General features: G+C 41.2%; 1 protein-coding gene across 3 annotated transcripts; it reads left to right on the top strand.

Moving 5' to 3' along the window:
• Positions 1-687: 687 nt before the first annotated feature.
• On the top strand, positions 688-22,333 carry ttyh1 (tweety family member 1). Of its 3 annotated transcripts, XM_038711262.1 has the most exons (16): positions 688-1,054; positions 1,618-1,761; positions 5,461-5,627; positions 6,978-7,207; positions 10,096-10,207; positions 12,054-12,391; positions 14,486-14,581; positions 14,690-14,762; positions 16,400-16,475; positions 16,664-16,719; positions 16,980-17,072; positions 17,166-17,258; positions 17,361-17,500; positions 18,290-18,457; positions 20,029-20,107; positions 21,255-21,338. In XM_038711262.1, the coding sequence occupies exons 3-16, from the start codon at positions 5,493-5,495 to the stop codon at positions 21,336-21,338; spliced, it is 1,773 nt and encodes a 590-aa protein (XP_038567190.1). In that variant the 5' UTR covers positions 688-1,054; positions 1,618-1,761; positions 5,461-5,492. The 3 variants fall into 3 exon arrangements, with proteins under 3 accessions (XP_038567190.1, XP_038567191.1, XP_038567192.1); XM_038711263.1 differs by lacking the exon at positions 688-1,054 and having other exon boundaries at positions 1,118-1,761; positions 21,255-22,333; XM_038711264.1 differs by lacking the exon at positions 688-1,054 and having other exon boundaries at positions 1,147-1,761; positions 18,290-18,350; positions 21,255-22,333.
• Positions 22,334-22,391: the final 58 nt, after the last annotated feature.

Genomic DNA, 22,391 nt, shown 5'->3' with positions numbered 1-22,391 from the left:
ACCTGCCATAAAGGCATTTGTACATGGCATAAAGTGTTTATGAAGGGAAACTATTAGGTTTTCTTTATAGCCGTGAATGAACCAAAGTGGTTGGATTCTGCCACTCGTAATTCCAAAATGTATACAATCTGTTTTTATGAATGAAAACTGAATGGACTGTGTTCCATAAGACCGATGGCTCTGTATGCTTTTACAATGAATTTTAACCACTAGATTACCAAGGTCATTAAATATTGAGTTGGTTATTTTAAATCCTGCGAGTAGTGATATTTTATCAGTGCAGTGATGGATGGCCTGGATGCAGTTCTGTTGCTGTTGCTGTGTAAATGCTCCCTGAAAAGCTCTTGCATACATAATATAATTTTCTGTCATCTTTCCCCGCTTCCTCCCAGATACAGACAAACACATACATACACTATACATGGGCTATATGAGTCAGTGAGTATGCTCTCTGGCTCGCTACTGTTTGCTCCCTAGCTGGCATTATCTCCCTGCCTCCCTTCCCCCACTCTCTTTCAGTGACACAGAAAAACTAACACCGCCCCCTCCCTCTTTGCTCACTCGCCTCTGCCCCCCTTTTCTCCAATGACAGACAAACACCATACTCTTTATACTCTTGCTGTGTGTCACCATCCTATCTCCACTTTGCTTCTCTCAACCAAATCGCCCATAGAGCATCTCCATCGGTGCGCTCTCATCACTTCTGTCGTTGTTGCATGTTCTCCTCTGCCTCCTCAGTGAATCAGTGTTGTTCTGTAGCCTTCACTGAAAACTAGTTTTGCCTTAAAATCCATTGCCGCTTTCCCCCTCTCTCAATTCATTGTTCACTCCATCTCTCTCCCGCCCTCCTCTCTCGCTCTCTCTCTCAGCATCACTCTCTGGGAACCCACTTTTTTCCTCTCCTCAGTGTTTTAACTTGCCTTTCCCTGCATCTACCCATATTCTCACCCCATCTATGTGTGCTTATTCGCATCTCTACCTCACATTAGCTCTCGACACGTCGCAGCCAAACAGTGCTGTCAAAGGCAGGAGTTCACTGTTTTGCATCCAACATGTGAGTGGATTTTTATAAAATCTCTTTTCACTATTGTTTAGCGCGCACACTTGGCTGGCAGCTCTGCATTTTTACTCTTTCTCTCGGTAATCTGGTCAAGGTTCAGTGTGGTAGTCTGGACAGAGATTGGTCAGGTTGATGGGAGTGTGCGTGGATGTAGGTGGGGGTTGGTGGTAGAAGTGTGCCTCTGGTATTTCAGTGTGAAGTGAGTGAGGGGTTAGACCACTGCTAATCCCCGTTAACAGATTAATTATCTTTGGGCAATATCGTGTTGCTGCCGTGTTGTGAAGTCGCTTGGCTGTTAAGCTGCGAAGGGCTACAATGCAACGATAAAGGGTCCCTGAGGGGTGTCTCCTCAGTTTTAATCCCCCTCACTCTCTCACTCACTCACTCACTCACTCAGTCTCAGTGAGAGCTCCTCTCCCATCCATCAACACAAGCACCTCTCCACTGTCACCAGACAACCATACACTTATTGGCTATTTAATATTTCAATAACTGCAAGAATTATTGCCTTATTATTTACCCTCCTCTTTTTGACATATTTTTGGCATGTCTCCAAGCCATTTTTTCAGGATGATCTTTTTTCATGAGCATCAAGCGTTGACGGCTGGCAGTATACCTCTTTGAGTGGGTAAATATTTCACGGACACCAGCGGAGAGAAGAGACAGCAGGATAGAAAAACCTCCCAACGCGACCGACAGAGGTAAGAGACTGATCTCTCCCCTGTCCATTATGGGTTAATTGCTCATGTTGTTGCAAAGATTGATCATCAATCAAGTTGAATATAATAAAGATGCACATTACACCACATTACAGTGTAGTGCTAATTTGGTTCCATGCTTATATTTTCATATATGCTTTAATGGATGTTCATGAAACCATTAGACCATATTGCCAAAATGGATTCATGCTTATCTTTGCAGCTATCACACCTAATGGATGGGTCCTCTCCGCATGGACATTTGTAGAAAAAGAAAAATTATCAGATGATGCTGTAATAGTTTGATTGCATTCAATTATTTTCTCATTTGTCTCATATTTTCTCCAAATGTTTTTTGGACAGTTTGTTTTAATCTGCAAGTCAGTTAGAATATTTTGCTCTGTGTGGGTTTGGCGATTCGGTCAGTAGCGTGGAAGCATTTTGGTCACCAACAACTTGTCATGCTGGACTCTTGCACGCATCAAGGCACTGATTTGGTCTGACTTACTAACTATGAGCTGCACTCTCTTACCTTTGGTCAGCTGCACTCACTTTCAAGTTTCTTTGTTGGAATCTGAGCATTCATTTTGCAGATGAATTTTAAGTGAAATTTAAATGTAATTGAGACTATTCTTCTTTTTCTGTGACTTTGCACAGTAGACGAAGGTAACTTTGCACCCTTCAGAAAGATGTTAATTAATTTCTTCTGGCTGATGTAGTGTGTTATGATGCAGTAATGCTTTCTCATAAATTACAGTCATTACGCTGGTTGTTAAGCTGTTAGACGACTACTCAGGCTGTAATGTGAAACAGGCAAATTGGAAATGTGCATTATTTTATCAGTGAAAGGCTACATTAATTATAAATTCTGATCAAGAGAGATGTACTGTTGTAAAAAAAAAAAAATGAAGGTGGAGATGATTTTTCTTGTGCTAAAGATGATCCTGAATCTAGCTGACAGATATGTCTGAGCCTTGCTCTCAGTACCCGCCTCACAAAATGGCCCTTTTCTTTACATTCAGACATCATGGACTCTCATATCATGCAACTGATTTCATTCTTGGTGTCGTCTGAGCTCCGTGCAGACTGAACGCAACAGAAAATGTAGGGTTTTTTTTCTTTTGAGATCGGGGTAGGTAGAGAGTTGGTGGTTTCTTCCCTGTCTCTCTCCTTGTCTTTTCTCTCCGCCGAGTGAGTTCAAAAATCACATTTATTTGGCCTCAGTTGTACAATGGTGTAACAGGCATGATAACAAACTGGCAGGAGACATCACATCAACTTGAGGCTTCCTATCTGTGACAACTGCTGAGTAACTGCTGCTCCTGGTCTGTGCCCCCCCTCACTGCCATCAGCACCTCATTAGGTTGCTTCAATAACTTTCTGGGTTGCAGGAGTATCCTACCTGAACTTTGACCTGATGTCTGTCATCACTGTCTGATGCAGCAGTAAGACAGATAACCTGCTGCCATGCTGGTGATTCATATTTCTTTATCTTTAATTGTTTGATAATGGATTCAATATGGTGTTTTCTGCTTGTGTCACCTCTTATTTGCCTCATGGTAAAAATCAGTATTGTCATTGATCAAAGGAAATGCTTTTCTATATTGACCTAACAGACTGATTCTCCTTTGATTGTGGAATTATTCCCTTGCTTGATTAATATGCCTCCCAAAATTCTTTTATCCTCATCAAAGTCTCATAATGTACCTTACTGTATTATAGTAGTATTATATTTTTTTTATACTTGTAAATTTTTTGATCTCCTTACTTTTTATATATTTCTATTTATGTTCATGTGTACTGTAAGCACCAATTTATACCAAGGCAAATTCCTGTGTGAAAATGTACCTGGCAATAAACCCGATTCTGATTACGCCTATAATACATCTAATTTGATGAATCCACTCAAGATCATCACGAAGGAATGCATAAATATAACACCAGAGTACAGTATACACAGTCTGTTGATACTGCTGATGTGTGGTGGATGGATGCAGCCCTCACAGCGTGTGAGCCATCATGTTCAGCACATTTTTAATAAGGGAAATGGAGTGTTGGCAATGATTTGATTTGTGACAGTTGGGCTGCTGGAACCATTAAGGTGAACAGGCTTATTGTAATGGGCTTAGAGCAGCCCTGTCTGGCCTGCAGGCGAGCTGTTAACTTGTTCTGGGCCATAACCGCCCCTAATCTGAATGGGAAATTGTCTGGCATTGAATGTGACATGTGGCTGAATCTAAACTTTTAGCATGCACTGTATTTAACACAACTCTGTGCAGTGGACAGTAAGTGTGAATCAATAGGAAGAGTAAAATCCCCCAGCAGCGAAGCATACTATGCTTATTGAAAGTTGTATTGAACAACAGCTGCATTAAAAGGTGATAAAATCAACACAAGCCTTTATTCAGAAGCTGACATTATTGGATCCGTGGACTCAAATGCAGAACTGTATCTGCCTGTAAATATCCGCATTGAGCTGAGCTGTATAACCCTTTGTATTTAAGCATCAGGGCTGTTGTGAATGGTTCTCTCTCTTGAGCTGTCTTAAAACGCTCCTTTCTGAACAACAAATTCTCTTAATCTGGGCAGCCGATATCAGAAGCCTACCCGGCCCTTGTCTCGCCCTCTGTTCCCCCTCTGCTCTGTCATTGTAATGAGGATTCCAGTGTATGTTTTGGCTAACCAGATTTGCCCATTGTATTTACCCTACTTTCTCTCCCTCGTGGCCGGCTTTATGCTGAATGCTAAACAGTGGTTTGTAATGGTGTCCAATATATCACTCTGTCTATAATGGTCTTCTTGGTGCCTTATGCAGTGTTTTTCTTCTGCCAGGAGGACTTCTACAAAGACCCCATATGTCCCCTATATAATCCATGCTGCCTTGAACACAGTGAGATTACATATATATATATATATACATGTAATCTCACTGTGTTCAAGGCAACAACTTGTCTGACTGAAACTAATGATAATTTTGCCAATTCATCGATTAATCATTTGTGCTATAAAATGTCAAAAACAATAGTAAAATATGGGTTTATAATACTGGTTTCCAAAGCTCGCGGTTACATCTTGAAATATTTTTTTTTCGTCCAACTAATAGTCCAAATCCAAAGGTATTCTATTAATATGATATAACAAACAGGGAAAACAGAAATGCTGGAAAAGGTCAAATATTTAACAGTTTTGCTTGCTTAAATGATTATTAAGATTAAGCGATCGCCTGACTAATCAATTAACTGACAACCTCTTGGAGCTGTAAATACAGCCCATGCTCAACAGACGAAGGCTGTTATTCTGAAATATGCATTCTTAATAATATTAAAGTGAAGAATGGGACAGGTAAATCTCATAACACTATTAATGTGTGTGACAAGTTTGCTGTGTGCATTCAGTTTTGTAGGTGAATCTTTCAGTTAACATTGGGGTGGATTTACACCCCAGAGAGCTACTTTCAAGTAACTACGGCTGACATTCTGACCCTCGCTTTGCTCAGGTGATCTCTGGCCATAAATTGTCTCCACTATGCCCGGGTGCAGGAGGGACAAAGTGATGGCGAAGCTCTCAGTGACTTCTCTGTCCTCTCAGCTTGGGCCGTGGGCTCAGGAAGTCCTTCACCCCTCCTTACCTTACCCTCTTCCCTCTCCTCTGCTCTTACTTCACATCCTGGTTGCTCTGATCCTTCTTTCCTCCTTCCCGCAGGTTGGAGGAGGGGGGACCAGCAGCACTAGAAAATGGCTGCCATGACAATGGTGCCCAGCTATACCCCTTCGTTGTGGGTGCGAGTGTGTCACGCCCTCCCCCGGCTGGACCTCGCCATGCAGATGAGGGACAACATCTTTGTCCCTGACAGCTGGGAGTACCAGCAGGTAACGGACACCTGCTGCAACTGCTAATAACACACTGTAACACCATGCTGTGCTGTAACTGTCCTATCTGAGGTGCCAGACTGCATAATAATTACAGTCCTGTTGCTCCATTTGTAGTTAATAAATGTGCAGGTATTGTACTACAATTAAGGACCTGAATTCTCTACATCACACTATAAATTGCTCCTTAAATCCCTGAATGTAAGAGCAATCTGCAGAGCTATGATGATGGCATTTAAAACACTTTTCCTGCCAATTTATTGATCTAATTATTGGTGGGAAGATTGCACTAGACCCCTCCAAGAGCCCCTTAGCTCAGATCTAATCTGAAATTCTAATAATTTTTCTACTTTTTTTCCCCTAATTTTTCGGAGGAGTGCATGAGATTCAACGTGGTTTGAGTCCTCTAGCAGGTTTCCACAGCTGCATGGTTCTGAACTGGGCAGTTTCATCCTCCTCCAACAGGCTCTCGTACAAAACGCTTCAGCTAGCGGCGTCTCACATTGCGTGTTTGTGACTTCTCTGCGGTACAATGGGGGGGGGGGGGGGGGACTCAAATTATTCTGCAGAACAGAAAGACAAAAGAGACTGAAAGTGCACCGAGAGAGAAAATGAGAGAGGGAATGAGTAATGCAAGGAGGCTTGCTGAACAGAAGACCAGGCAGAGAGAGAAGTGAGTGAATGTATTTAAGTAGGTCACAGATTATTAATAGAGATTCAGTGGTGTGGATAGAAAGAAAGAGAAGGGAGAGAGTGGGAGTGAGGGAGAGCGTGGGGAAAGAGAGATGGGTGTAGTGGGGCGATGGGGAGGGGCTTCAGAGAGCAGGAGGTGAGATTGAGAGAGAAGGTGGAGGAATGGGGAGTGACAGACTGGCAGATGGATGAAAGATAATACTGTAGATATGTGTTGCAGCAAAATGCATTTCAGTAATGTTGACTTTATGACATGGAGCCTGATCAAAAGCAAAGTCTGATATGGATTAGTAATATTCCCTCTGGTGCATAGATCAGAGATTCATGTGCCTTTGGAATAAGCATAAATGGTCAAGAATCAGCTCAAATTAATTGTATTACATTTTTGTTCCCTTTCCTTTGTTTATGTATGAAAGTATGTTGTGAGTATCTGTATCCTTGACTCTTCCTGCTTTGATGAAGCTCAGAATTTATGTTGTCCTACCTTTTTAATCACCATCTCCTGCTGTTAATGGGGGCAGGACAATATGACAAACTATGGAATTTAACAGGATTAGTTGGTATTTCACCCTCCTCAAAATGCTCTTCTCCACTTGTAAAAATGCCATTTCTCATGTTCTCTGATTCATAGTTCCCCTCCTTTTAATTTTTTTTCAGACTCTGCTGGTTTTGTCCAGTTTATCAGCCATCGCTCTCGTTATCTCCCTCTTGGTGGTTCTCTCCTTCCTCATACACTACTGCTGCTGTCACCGTGGTGACCGGGGCGAGGGATCGGAGGAGGAGGAGGAGGATGAAGATGCCAGCACAGGTCACGGTTACAGCGGGAAGAAGGGGCGGGGTATCTGCTGTGTCACGTGGGTGGCAGTGGCGGCTGTCACGCTGTGCTGGTGAGAAGCAGGATTCAGACGTCATCTTATGTACACATAAGTACACAAGTCGCCTCTTTTAACACTGGTGGATGTTTTCACATCTTTTACTTAAGAAAAAGTACCAGTGGAACAATGTAAAAAAACTCCAGTACATGTAAAAGTCAGTACAGAAGTATAATTAGCAAAACATAAAGGAATTAGTCTTTACTTTTAAGTAAAATAGTAGTTACTAGTAGTTTGTAAATACAAAACATATGATGAGTTTATCAAATATGATACATTGTTGTAGTATAAAGCAATCAAGTAGATACACGTCAACCAGCTACAATGCTAAAATGGACCTCAAGCATGAATGAATCAGTAATAATAATCAGTAATAGTATATATAACAATATCAGTTACAGCATCCATGTGCATGATGAGTATTTTTACTTTTGATGTTTAAAGTACACTTTGTTGATTGTAGTCTTGCCACTTTAGAAGAAAGCTCTGAATACTTCTTCCACCACTGAATACTAGATTGTTAATACTAATGCACCAATGCATAAGTAGCATTTTACTGTCATAGCTGGTCGAAGTGTAGCTAGTTTCAACTAGTTTACTCTAGTGGTTCCCAATCTAGGGGTTAACTCACTCCTATGGGTCACAAGATAAATCTGAGGGGTTGGAAGATGATTAATGGAGTAGGAAAGAAGAAAAAAAAGTTCTAAAACACAAATTTGTATTCATATTTTGACGTTTTTCTAACCTTTGCTTTTTTTGTGAAATATTGGATTATTTTACCTCTCCAAGCCTGAAAGCGTTATTTTTGGGATTTCTTGCAGAAAGTAAAATAAAAAGATCAATGCCATTAATGTCAGTACAACAGCTGCTTAACTTAGTTTAGCGTGAAGACTGGAAACAGGGGGAAATAGCTAGCCTGACTCTGCCGGAAGGTAACAAAATCAGCCTACTCATTAATAAACACATTGTATTTTAATTTGTTACCTTTGAACAGAGATGATAGCTGTTTCCCACTGTTTTCAATGTCATTATGCTAAACTAAGCTAATCTGTCTGGGTGTAGCTTTGTATTTACTGTACAAACATGAGAGTGGCATCAATCTTCTCATATAACTCTGCGCAGGAAGCCTATTTACCAAATTCATTAACTATTCCTTTAAATGAACCCATCAGAGAAGTTTAAAGGGGAAAATCTCTTGTTTGTGAAACTGCTAACAACTCATAGATATATGAAATGTAGCAAAGGGCCCCAAGCAGACACAGTATTTTGGTAGGTAGTCAAAAATAGAAAGCAAAAAATCAAAAATATTGGAACCACTGGTTTAATCTTTAAAAATGCATTGTTTTCCATAAGCTTATCTTATGTTTTTTTAGATAAAATCGTAAACTGAAAAGTAACTAGCAACTGTAGCTGTCTGATAAATACAGTAAAAAGTAGAATATTTCCTTCTGAAATGTAGTGGAGTTGAAGTATAAAGTAACACAAGCTTGAAATACTTAAGCAACGTATCTGAAAATTTTAGTACAGTACTTGTAGGACAGCAACAAGGCTGTGAATCACAAGCTGTCACCCCCCATCGTCATGTGCTTTTTAGTGTTTCACACAGTTACCAATGTCACTGGAGAGGAAAGGAGACCTGGATGACAGCTGATGGTCATGCTGTATTGTTGTTTACCAACCAAAGGCCTCTGACAGCACTGTGTATGTTAGTTTACGTATGTGGATTTCAGTGGTTCCCCATCGCTGTGTGTATGTCAGAGAATGATCTCAGCTCGCCCACCTACAGCACTTTACACTTTATTACATCATTTTACCCACCGGTATTCCCCTCAGATCTGGTGACCATGCAGTCATCAAGTCAGCACATTGTCTCCACTGTACAATGTACAGAAATGTTGCTTGACATCTGTCCAATACACTCTTGTTTAGTGGAAGTCACTGAGGGGAAGCTCAGCTGCCTTTTAAATCTAAAACTACAGGCCCAGCTGTGTGCTGTGATAAAATTATAGCACAATTTAATGCTTCAGAAGTTCTTGTTATTAGATCCCAGTCCATTCCCTTCATGTTTATATGCACTGAGACTGTATTGTTATATCACAGAACATAATGTACTGGGGACCTGAATTCAGCTGTCATAATGATGTCATTATATACACACCGTGGGTTGATGTGGTTCGTGTCTCCCCCTCATGGACTGTAATGTAATGTTATGTAGTAGATGCAAGAGCTTCCTGCGCTAGACTGTATGAAAAAATAATGCCGCAGTTTACCTCTTGAAAATATTTCTCGTGACAGCCTATCCTCCAGATGGTGGGTGGCCTGTGTCATTTCAAATGCAGCTGCATTAGACATCGTTCACATTTGGAAGCTTGAAATGCAAAGCACACACAGAGGCAGACACACATTCCTCCTTTTCCCCCTGCTTTCTAATCTGGGTCACATACTTTGTGGGAGATTGGGTCATACCATTCCTCTCGGGTTCGAGGGGATTTGATCAACATCTGGCCTGACCCTTAATCTGAATATTTGAATAACAGAAGGATGTGTAAACATGTCGTTATGTTTAACATTTCGAATATTTTCCTTGCTGAAGCTTAATCGTTGAGTAGTAGGAGTCATCTTTTTTCCCCCTCATCTGTTTATTCCTTACCCTGCGCTCCGCTGTTGGTATGCTCATCCAGAGCACACATATCCCATCCTCTTTAGCTCTATCTCCTGGTGTCACATTAATTTAAAATGTACATAGACACTGAATTAAACATTACATTTATGCCTCTGCTATCTGTTCTTCAACCACCTTCTCTTTCTCACACACACACACACACACACACACACACACACACACACATATATATACACCCTCTCACAATGTTTTCATTTCTCCTTTTTTTCCCCCTTTGCAGTGTTGCCATAGGCATCGGTTTCTATGGCAACAGCGAGGCTAATGATGGGATGTATCAGTTGACCTCTTCTCTTCTCACAGCCAATTATACGCTAGCTTCCATCGATCTGCTGGTGAGTGTTGCTGTACAAAAGTAAACTGTCATGCAGAGTATCCACCGTGCGTGCGTGCGTGCGTGCGTGCGTGCGTGCGTGCGTGCGTGCGTGCGTGTGTGTGTGTGTGTGCGCGTGCGACCAAGCATGTGTTCTTGCTTACATCTGCAGAGAGAGAGAAAGAAAATCAGATATAAACTTCTGTTTTATCGATTTCTCTGTGGTCAGACAGTGGTTTATGTGTCAGACTGCTAAATGTCCTCCTACTGCGTTCTGTAGAAGACACAGGTCAGGAAAACTATAGTAATATAGATAATGAGCTAAATACCTACGAATCGGTGGGAAAAACACAAGTTAATCAGTTCGGCACATTCATTTCAAGGAAACTAACATATCAATAATTCAAATTAGAGCAATCTGACCCTCATAAAGCACTTTCATCATAAGAATTATAACATTTAAAAATGCTCTGAAGACACATTTATCAAGAAACAATTACAGCAAACCTGTAAGAGCAAATCTCAAGGGATCACATGAATTATCGAAACGAGGACTCTTTCCCCAGTGGTTCCCAAACTTTTTAAAACCATGGCACCTCTTCATAGTGATTTATTTTTCATGCCCACCCACACAACACGCAGACATGTGCAGCATTTTCAGCTATAAACAAGACTATCCAAATCCATTCAAAAAATTTATTTTAACAAACTAACAAAACAAAGAACATTGCTGTAAAGTATGTGACATAAATGAACCAACACCAATATACAGTATTATACTCTATCGCTCAATCACAAAGTGAGCACCTTTAGTTCTTTCTTGCTGCGCTGATTTGCAAATGAATATTGCACTTAAAATAAACAAATTACAATGAAGTATGTTAAGTGGTTAAATTTATTTTTATTATTTAGTATTATTATATTTAATTTTGTTTAAAAATACAATTAGCTTAAACTTACACACACAACATCATGCACTGATTATGTTTTTCGGTCAGCCGCAGATAGCTTTCCCCTGCAGATAAAGGTTTTGTGACATGTGAAACAGTGATTTTGATGTTTAATGCCCTTTTTCTTTCTTTTAACATTTGCAGAAATCTAAATTAAACATTTTAATGTGATGAACCATTAGAAATATACACTACCGCTACGTCTGCCTCATTCAGTGTCCTTCAATCCTTACATTTCACGCAGTTACATGTTATTATGCAATAACACATTAAATTTTAAATTTTTATTTATGCAAAATATTTAGTATCACCAGGAGCAATTGACGTGGCATTAACAGCAATCTAAGAATATTTATATAAATACATATGCATAAAAAATATATAAATAGGGAGGAAATAATACGAATTTGGCTGAAATGAACCCAACAAAAAACCTAACTGAAGCGAATAATAGGCTTAGAACTGCCCTGTTCTGAATTTGACAGATAACAAATTATTCAACACGATTGCACAATCCTTCCAAAACATGTCTCAAAAGGCGTGTGCTCACTTCTGTTTCTATCCTGCAGCCATCTATTTTCTTCTCTTTATCAACTTACAAGGTGTTGTATATTCAAGAGTATTTTCATGTCAAAGCAAATTGGGTAAATTGCTTTTATTCCGAAGATTCCCAGTAGAAATAAAAGTGAAGGATTTTTCACGTCCAAGTTCAAGATGTTTTTATATAAAACTGACCTTGTGTTATAAATTGTGGGACATGCATTAGCAAACGGCGGCACCAAGATGCCTTCTTCAGTTCTCCATCTCCATTACACAAGCACTCTAAGCCCACCATGATTTCTATGAGCATCATCGTCTCAACTTTGTGGTTTCCGTGCCACCTCACTCTCCTCACATTCTTCCTCCCACCCTCTCCAGATTTCAGACACAATTTCTGGGCTGCAGCTGTCCATCTCTGGACCTCTGACCTCGATGGAGGAGCTATTTACTGGCAGTAAACCCTTCCTGGTGTCGACACGGAACTGCCGGAGGTTATCTGAGAACATGGTCAACCTCCTCTCCTCCATCTCCCTGGCTCGGTCTAGTATCGACGCAGGACTGGGGAATGACAGCAGTATCAGCGGGGCGTCCATTATACCTCTGACCCCGGTACCTCCCTCTGTGGCTCCTACAGTGGTGCCGACCAGCGGCATAATGCCCAACCCCTTCTCACCGGGCTGGGCAGCCAACACTCTGATGGTTAATGAGGACTACAGGTGAGGCTGCAGTCCAGGGTGGCCTACTGGATTATTTTTTGGGATGGTTATTATTAAATGATGTGTCAAGATCGGTACCACATATTTGATATCATTACTTGTTTATGAACAAGTAACTACATATATAAAAAGAAACATCCATATCTCTTTATGTTTTGCATCATGCTTGGAATCAGAATTATGTCTACTGCCACACCAACGACAGTTAACATTGGCAGCGATAGTTAGCTTTCTGGGAAAGAAGACTGTTTATTCTCTTTTTTTCCTGCTTACAATTAGTCTCTGATCATTTTTGCTCATAAATGTATATGTTTATCTTGGTAATTGTGCAAGAAGTGATCCTCTGAAGCTGGCTTTAGCAGTTTCCCATAAAAAAAGATGGCGTAACTCCATTCTTATCATTTCCTTACTAATAAATCAATCTGAATTCCTGTTGTTCCTGTTTACAAAACTCAGTGTCCGCTAACACTGATCTGTTAGTTTTCCGATCCAGTGGTTTTACATTGTGACCATAAACACGTAGATTTATTTTTCCATCTTGTGTATAGCAGAAGCATCAGAAGTTAACTACAAACAATCCTGGAGTACATTTTATGGAAATTAGAGTAAAAAGTAAAGTTCTTTTGAAAGGAATGCAATAGTCCCCCTATACTGTGTATTCTAGGCTACATCATTATTGTCCAAGTGCAACCACTTTTCATCTAGCGACCATTTGTTTTCTGTGACTTAGACCCTGGAAACTTTAGTAGAAAGTAGAATCTAGCACACACTTTCCATTCTTCTCCCAAAAACATTTACTATTTTGGGAAGTTCATGTCGTAAATAAGGAGACAGCAGCATTTGAAGAAGCAAATTTCACATATATCAACATGTGCAGGCTGTTTATCAACACAACCACACCCCAAGTGTTCTAAGAGGCTCAGGAAACTATTCTCACTAGCCTTTCATAAATGTTGCAAGACGGCTGAGTTTGTTGAGGTAATGCGTTGGAAACTAAATGTTCCCACACACAGTAGGCTTTTATATTCAATATTAAATAAGGAACGCACTTATATTGATAAAAATCCAAAACTATATCCTAGTATTAATAAATAACGTCCACTGTAATAACATGAAAATACTGCTTCCCATAAACAAACCACACACAGCAAACACATGAGACGTAATTTATCCCTGCCCTGACACAGTAAGAGGTTAAGTGAGGTTCAGCTTCATCCTAACTTCACCACTTGCCTACAATGGATTCTTGTCTGTCTTAGATAGCAAATAAAGCAATTCAAGCTGAATGCAGACATACACTGAGTGAATGTCTCATTTTTTCTGTTTAACGTCAGCAGTGTTATCAGAATCCTTATAGTCTTATTATAAATATAACAACCAAGGACAAATCACTACTTGGTCAAATTTATGCTAAATTTGCAACCCACTAGCTTACACAGGTTACCAAATTTAGCCTGACCATTCCCATGGGAAAAACTCTGAACTGGGGGAGGGAAAATCTGAAAAATGTCCTTCCACTAACAACTATCATTGAGGCAAAAATTCCTTTACGGCAGCTGCTGGTCTCACTCACATTGCTAAATGGAAGAACAGCTGAAGGGTCGAGGTTTAATTTATTTGTCCTTAAACACATCAATGTTAAAGTGTTGCCATCCTAATCAACTGACTCTGCTTACCTAAATATGATAAATAAATACTCATAAAATAAAACCATAGATATAAAAACACATAAAACTACAGACCATAACATTTTATAAAAAATTACAGTTCATTCTTACACATTTCTGCTCACAATGTAGTATCTTCTGTGGGATAAAACGACATAACACAGTAGCAGTTGTACTATGGTAACAACAGACAGTCCCGTGTTTTGTACTAAGTTACTGCATTTTAACGAGTAGTTTGATGACAAAGAAAGCTTAACTCAAGATCAGTTGGTTGTCTCAAATGAGATAAAACTTGAAAAACAAGAGTTAGGTTGCATTTTTTTTAGTACAGCTACTTGTTCTAAGGTAAAGAATATTCTTGCACACTCAACAGTTTTAATGTAGTGACGTTTGCTGTATGTGGTGTTTGTGTGTTTCTTTGTTACAGGTGGCTATCATACGTGTTGTTGCTGCTGCTTGACCTCATAGTTTGTCTGTTCATCCTACTGGGGCTGGCCAAGCAAGCCCGCTGGCTGCTCATCCTGTGAGTGCACACACATACACTCTTGTATCTTTAGACACAAACCATACAATGCTGGATTGATGGCCAGGGTGTCCTTTTGGCTGAAAAGTTTGGGCTGTTCCCCAACAGGATGACCGTGCTGGCCTGGCTGGCTCTCTTCCTAAGCTGGGGCTCCCTGGGCTTGGAGACAGCCACTGTCGTGGTGAGTAGTCCCAGTAAAACTGCTCTCGTGAACAGGGCCAGGGCTGGAGGGAGGGAGCGGAGGCATGGAGGGCTGCAGGAATAGGAAGTGAATTGGACTGTCTTGGGAGGGATTGGCTGGCTACAGCTGAGGGAAGAAAGCTATAGGAGGCCGAACCCTGATGGCAGGCCAAAGCCGTGTGTGTGTGTGTGTGTGTGTGTGTGTGTGTGTGATTTCTGTGCCCATTGTGCTAAACCGTGAAAAGACCTGCCTCCTAGGGAACGCTGCAGTCATGGCAGAGGACCAAAAAGGCAGAAAAATGGGGCAGAGATTAAAGATTCAATGCGTGTGTGCTTGGGCACGTTTGTGAACCAAGTGTGTTTGTGCATTAAGGTGCGTGTTTTCCATGTAAGTGTGTTTGTGAGTGTGTGGGCGTTTGGCTTCGAGAAGTGAAGATGGAAGATGAAGAGAAGTGCTTTCAGCAAGAGTGAGGAGGGGACAGGAAGAGCGGGAGAGTGCATCTCGAGATCATTTTAAGAGAGTGAGAGCAAGCTAAAGTGAGTGACGGAGAGGGAGAGTGGGTAGACAATCAACGGTGCAAGCCTTGAAGCTGTTGCTGTACTTCGGCCCCTTGAGGCTTTAGACTGAGCATGCAAGGAGGTGGGAAGTGTGAGTGTAATCCTGGGAAAGTAAAATTCACATTCTGCTGGACAACGTTCAGCTGTGCTTTTAACGCCTAAACATGACAACACCACCAGTGTGCTGTGTCTTAATGGCCAAACATCCAGCCACAATAAAAAGGTCAGTGACATTTGCTGAGAACAAAACACAGAAAGTTTGTATCTCACAAATATAGGACTAGTGTTGTAGTCAAGACCGCCCAAACCGAGACCAAGTCAAGACCTAGACCGGTCTCGAGTACTACAACACTACATATTACTGTCCTTTTTCAGTTCGCCCTGTGAAGTTTGGTCGAGCTCTCTGAAGGGGAGACTGTTTTGGTCTGAGCTGTGGGTGTGTGAAGAGGCTAAATTGGTGGTTGTTTTTCTGCACTGGTGCCTACTTTAAAAGTCTCAGTGTCATGTGGAGTTGGTGGGAGATGTCCCAAGGCCTGTGGGTCCACACAGAGCTGCTCTGTCCCTGGTCACTGACTGGGAAACAATGGGCCAGCTGTGGGCCTGCCCACTTTATTTTGTCCCGGGTCGCCGCTTTTCCCGTCAGTCCCTGAGCTCTCTGTGTGGCTCTCGCTCCCTCTTCTGGTGGGGCGATCTCAGGCTGATTGTGGGTGTCCTATCTCTCGCTTGAGTGCATCCTCTTAACAAATAGGCCAGAAGGTACATCAATGTGTAGTGATGATATGGAAAAAAGAGGTTAACACAGGGGAGGATATGAGTGATGAGCTAATGGAAAGAAAACTAGATGTCAGAGTGTAGCGCGGGCTTATCCAGGGCAGTGTGTGATGTAGGCAGATTGATCTTTGCCACTGTATTGTGAGCTGCTGTCAGATATCTTAATGAGGTAAGTATGTCAGTCGGTCAGTGTGTCTACTAACTTTTCTCTTGCCCTCCCTCTTTTGCTTCATCCATCCTGCTGTTATTTTCTTTTTCCCCCTCCGTCATCCTTTCTCGCTCTCCCCATCACTCTTGCTGCACTGCCAGGCTCTCAGTGACTTCTGCTCTGATCCAAACACGTTTGTCCTCAACTCCACCCACTTCAATACTGGGACCAGCTCAGGTAGGGTATAAAACTGCCCCAGTACAAGCAACGCTTTCTGAAAGTGCTGATTGTTTTCCATTTCTACAATGCACTTGATTTACCTCCCAACTGTGCTGATGTCAGCACAATCTAATATAATGACTGTTCCCACATATTTTCTATTGTGCTCTGATCTGCTGTGCACTGGTGTTTTGTTGGCTATTCAGATGTGTTGGATTATTACCTGACCTGCAGCAGGCGCATGAACAGTCCGTTCCAGCAGGTAATGTGACCTCTGTCAGCCACAAGTCTTACAACATGGTATAATTCAGGCATTGAGCTTAACAAGTAAGTGAGCAGGAACATGTCAGACTTTCTCAAGGTCCTTAAAGTTAGGGACAGATTATTTGAGGACAGGATGCACAGCTGCGTGTCCTGTCCTTAAGTCGTTTGCCCTCCAGCTACACTCTCAGCATATTAATGGTATATTTGAGCAGTAACACAAAATAAAAACTCTTACCTCCACTGACTTGTTGGCTGCAGCTGCTGACCCAGTCGCAGAGGGCACTGTCCAACATTCACACACACCTCTCCAGCCTGGACAGAAATGCTCTCACCCAGTTCCCCAAAGCTGAGGTATGTTATAACGTGTAACTATGCAGCTTAAAAAGTTACATTTCTACCACCTTTTTTTTTTACTAACTTGATGCAATTTTTTCATTATTGCAGAAATCACTCAGGGAGGTTCAGCAGATACTCAACTCCACAGAGGGAAACTTTCATCAATTGGTGGCACTATTGAACTGCCGAGGTCTGAATAAGGTAACACCGGGTGCAATGCGTGCGTTGTACTGACTAAGAACAGCTTACTACCAAATGACTACTTCTATATTTTCATTGATTATTCTGTCCATTTTCTTTTAGGACTACATTGACTCTTTGAAAGGCCTGTGCTATGATGGGATGGAGGGATTGCTCTACCTCTCCCTTTACTCTTTCCTCTCTGCTCTGGCCTTCACTGCCATCCTCTGCTCTCTGCCCGGTGCCTGGAGGAGCTTCCCCAGGTGAGAGAGAGTGTTTGAATATGTGTGTATTTCCATCAATTTCTAATAGAATTAAGGACAAGTAGGCTTTTTCATTCACTTACATCCCTTTTACTCTTTGCACTACATTCCCCTGTGCTGCTGGGCCAACTTGAATTTCCCCTACAGGGGATCATACATGCCATACAATCCTGCTTTGCATACGATATGCACAAATAATGAGATATGGATTTGAGATAGTTTAGATAATTTAGCCTTGAACATTTTCTTTCTTTCAAGATTGGCATATGTAAAAGTCTAGCACACAAGGCTATACAGTAATACTACAGCATTACATAAAAATGACCAATAATAGCTAGAAGTTTGGCTATCCTCAACCCACATATAGGTAAATTTAATCTCTTTTTTGCAAAAAGGTAGAGTTTAGTCTTTATGAGTTTGGAAGCAGTGGCACAGGTTTGTTAACAATTTATTTTGTGATTGGTGCTGCTAGTGCATAAGTCCCATAGATTAGTGGTTTGATGTTTTCTTTGGTGACCATTTGTGAATAAATAAATAATTTTTACCATCTGAAGTGTGCATCTCATACCTTTTTGTCTTGGAATATTAGCATCTAACTAATCATGAACAGTGGCCGAGAAAATAAATGGAGCTGTCTTGTAAGATGCCCTTTTAATAAAAATATAATCTATACTGAATATGGAACTGTAACAATGAATACAGCTTTATACTAATTATAAAGACACAGTGGTACTCCTCACTTCTCTGCTCACCTTTGTCCCTCTTTCTCTCTTTCATGGACAACAACAGTGATTCAGAGGAGTACGAAGACTCAGACAGCGAGAGTGAGGACCCCTTCACCTCCCATCAGGCACGTAGACAGACGGCCTCGGGGTCTCAGCGAGGGGCCATGGCCCCCTTCTATAATTACCCGGGGGCCGGGTGGACACCCCCCTTTTCTAGCGCGCCGCCCCTCCCGTGAGTAACACAGACACACAGACACGCAGACAGACAGACAGACAGAACGTCCCAGATGTTTCAAGAGGAGGAGGAGGTTGCTCTTAGATACAGCCTTGGCATCAAGCTTGTGTTTCTGTGTCAAGATCTGTACCTACGGGCAACTTTTCTACTGATGCCCCCCAGATCAGAAATTGTGAAAAGTCCAGGATGTTGTATGAAAACACATAGTAGAGTATACTTAAACAACACATAGAGATATTTTTGTGCAGACACATAGGCTTTTTGGTGAAGTGAAATCACACCTTTCCCCCTTCAAAACAGCATTCATGACATATATAAGAGATGTTGGACATAATGCACACCTATCTTTACAAGAGAGAGAAGTGGAAGTGCAGTATAGTCAGATAGGTTTACACATAGTCCAAATTCACAGAGCTGTCAGGTTAAGCACATGCATTGCAGACAGACACACAGACAGGTCAATATGGACTACAGTGTAGGCAGAGAAACAGACACAACTCCAGAGGTCTGTCTGTCTGTCTGTGTGTCTGTCTATTTCGTCTGTCGAGTGCTTCAGGGCAGACGATGTAGGCCGCTCGGTCATTTCACAGATCTTGTCTCAAATGGCGTCCTGTCTCCTAAACAGTAGTAGACTACTGCTGTGTTGGGGGGAGGGTGTCATTGACGAGGCTGCGCTCGTAAAAACTCCGGTGATGTGAGGCTCAGGTTCACTATAGGTAAACCCGCCCCACCCTTCCCCAACACCCCTCCAAAAAACCCCTCCTGCATCCGTCTCATCTGTCTCCTCACTGTGATGTCCAAACCTCTCAAGTTATTTCTATGGAATTGTCCTTGTTGCTTTACTCCCTGTCATACCTCCTGCTTCCTTTTTTTTGGGTTCTCCGTCTTTCTCACTTTCAATTTTCTCATCTTATTATGATACTTCCCTTTCTCCCTTGCTGGTGTGTTTCCAAGCTTAGTTAGTGCTCTGAGTAACCTAATCGTGGACTATTTAACTTCTTATTCTAATGCCAGATGATCATCTTGACGGCTCCCATATCTAATGGTAACACAGAAATGCAAGGATACTGACTAAACTAAACTGTCAAGGCTCAGAAACTCAGCTAGCGCTAAAAATACAGTCCACTCCTCTTAAATGGAATCTGCTCGGGATTGCTTTAAAAGCTTTCTGGGGTTTATCATGCAGATAAACAAATTCATTAGGAAAACAACATTACAGCGGAAATGGGACTGGTGAGTCACACCCAGCTCTAAATGCATGTAATTGCAGATTATTGTATAAATCCTACAGTGCATCATCAGCCAGGAGTGGACTGTACCTCTGCAGCTGGTGCTCACAGTGCCAGTAGAACTAATACCTACTAGTTATACGGAGTGCTGTGTTTTTCCGCACTATATTTCTAACCGCTCTTTCTCCTTCTTTCCTGTTACCTGTCCTTGGGTCCCGTCACCCTGCGGCCCTCCGTCCCCTCTGTCTTTCTCAATGTGTCTCACCCCTGTTTCCCCTCTCTTCTTCATCCTCCATTTTTCCTCTCCCTCTGTCCTTGTCTCTTTCTATTTCTATACAGGACTCCAAACGTTTCCTCCAATGGCAACCCTGGCTATGAGAGCCTCCCCTTGACTGACAGGCAGTCCCCACCCCCCTCTGTGAGTTCCTCTGTACTTGTGACGTCATCGCAATCTGTGCCATTTTATCGTTGCTGTTAGTGCACACACTCGCCTTGATAATCAGTAGCAAACGGACTAACATGGTGGCGAGGCTTCAAACTCGCAGGACCCTGTGGGCTGGCCTTTTTGTACCTTTTGATGCTTCAAAAGGTGCAAAACATGAAAGATAATTTACATATCTTCACTGTTACCATTTAACTTGTACATAACTCTTTGTTACTAACATCAATCTGAGAGCTTTGTTTTATTATTGCTATCTGACCATTTTACAGAGCACCAAATGTAACCTTCACCATAACAATTTTAATTAATAATAAACATTCAGTGTGAAAGTTTGGATTCCAAATCAAGTTTCCCTTACTAGATTCTTTTCTGTAGTTTTCAATTGCATGTCATGGTCTTGCTTGAGATGCGATATGTACTGTATATATGACCCATGTCATCACGTGATCAAGTCTCATGATTACAACTTACCTCAATAAAAACAGTGCAATGCCCATCCACTGACACCATAATATGCACCTGAAAGCTTCAGAAAAAGCTAGTAAGAAGACATTGACGTTGATTTAATTGTCAAAATAATCTTCGTTAATTTCAAAGAAGGAAGTTCGAAAGGAAATTAGCGGTCTAATATTAAAAGCCCCTTAAAATGCTGTACCTTACTCTTCTATTTCTTGAGCTTTCAGGCGCATCTTGTGGTCTTCCTCAGTAGATGGAGTCTGGAGTTGCAGTCCCCCACACCCCATAAATGACCACAATTTATCACATGACCAAACTGTCTGGTGATGACAGTTTAGCTGCCTTTCACAAGTGAGCAAACTACATGTGTGGAGGAAGACCATGAGATGCAGCTGAAATCTGGAAAAAAGCCGATTTCTTTTATCAAAATAATGAACACATTTAGAACAGTCTTCTTTAACTGACTGTCAACAGTTGCTTTTGTGGAAGTAATATAGCCGGTCAGATAGTGAGCAAAACATGTGCTGTCTGCTACTCTCGTTGAGTTGATTCTCACATGGGTGAATAACAAATTGTTGTTCTTTTCTCTTTTATTTTCTCTCAATACACTGTTGGACCGTCTGAACTTCGCTTCTCTTGAATCCCATGGTCTGTTGTGGACGTACAGTACTCTCCCAGCATGCTGACTGGTTACGGGGGAGGTCAATCACACCCCAACCCTGCCCATTCGCGGAACCTGTATTCACGTTGATTATTATTTTTTTGTTAGGAAATGTATAGAAAAAAAATGTTTAGTTTTCATATGGACACTTTACTGAAATGAAAAAAAAACTAATCTAAATAAAATGAATGCTAGGTGTGAATTCAAAGTGCATAACGTCAGTACCACTGAATATTATTATTATGAGAAGCACTTAAAAGGAACAGGTCTAAATGGACTGCTGATATAACAGAAAGTGATGAGGCTAGTAGGGTGGTTGTGCAAAGCTATGAACCAAGTCTGCTTGGGCTAAATTCTTTCCCCTTGTCTGTCCAAACTCTGTGTAAACTGTGAACAGTGGTGAGGCAAGTCAGAATGGTATTGACGTTACTACGTTGTAGTTTTATATTCTTAAATGTATCAGTACCACTAATTTATTTTTAAGTTTTTATATATTGTTGTAGAAAAGCTCTGGCACGTAGCAACAACACACATTTTTTTTCTGTGAATGGTCATGCAGTTCCCTCACTTGGTATAATTTTTTTAATTATTACTTTTTATAGGTGGCAATTCTGTATTTTCCTTGTATTACCTTATGGTATTCTGTATATCTCACTGTCTATAATATCCGAGTAATCATGAACCTTTGCTCTTAAAAAAACAAACAAAAAAAACATGAGGGCTGCCAAGACCCTGTTTTAATGATTGAATGGAGAACTACAACTGCCACTCAAGTCTTGAGAGTGGAGAACTATAAATCCCATGCAATGACAGCAGGTACATAGCAATAGGATTCTTGCTACTGATGCTGCAGTAGCCCTACCGTAAATAGCAATAATAACTATGTATAGCATTGGGTTTCTGAGATCTCTCCAAGATGTTTTGTGTATATATGGTATGGTATGTTGGAGATTTCATTGAATCCCCCGTGCTTGCCAACTGACCTTGTTAACCCTTGAATTGAGTTTGTATGGTTACCAATGCTCCTTTTCAATGGCATCCTTTTACACTCAAGAGTCTAATATAAATAAAAATAACTTCAATAACCATCACCTGGTCTTCCTCGTGTCTACAAGTCTATGCAATGTAAGTAACAAACACACA

The sequence above is a fragment of the Micropterus salmoides genome, unplaced genomic scaffold, assembly GCF_014851395.1.
Source record: "Micropterus salmoides isolate LMB-PRFRI ecotype aquatic unplaced genomic scaffold, ASM1485139v1 Ms_hic_scaffold_11, whole genome shotgun sequence".
Lineage (NCBI taxonomy): Eukaryota > Metazoa > Chordata > Actinopteri > Centrarchiformes > Centrarchidae > Micropterus > Micropterus salmoides.
The sequence above is the reverse complement of the archived record's forward strand: the minus strand, read 5'-3'. Positions and strand labels throughout refer to the sequence as shown.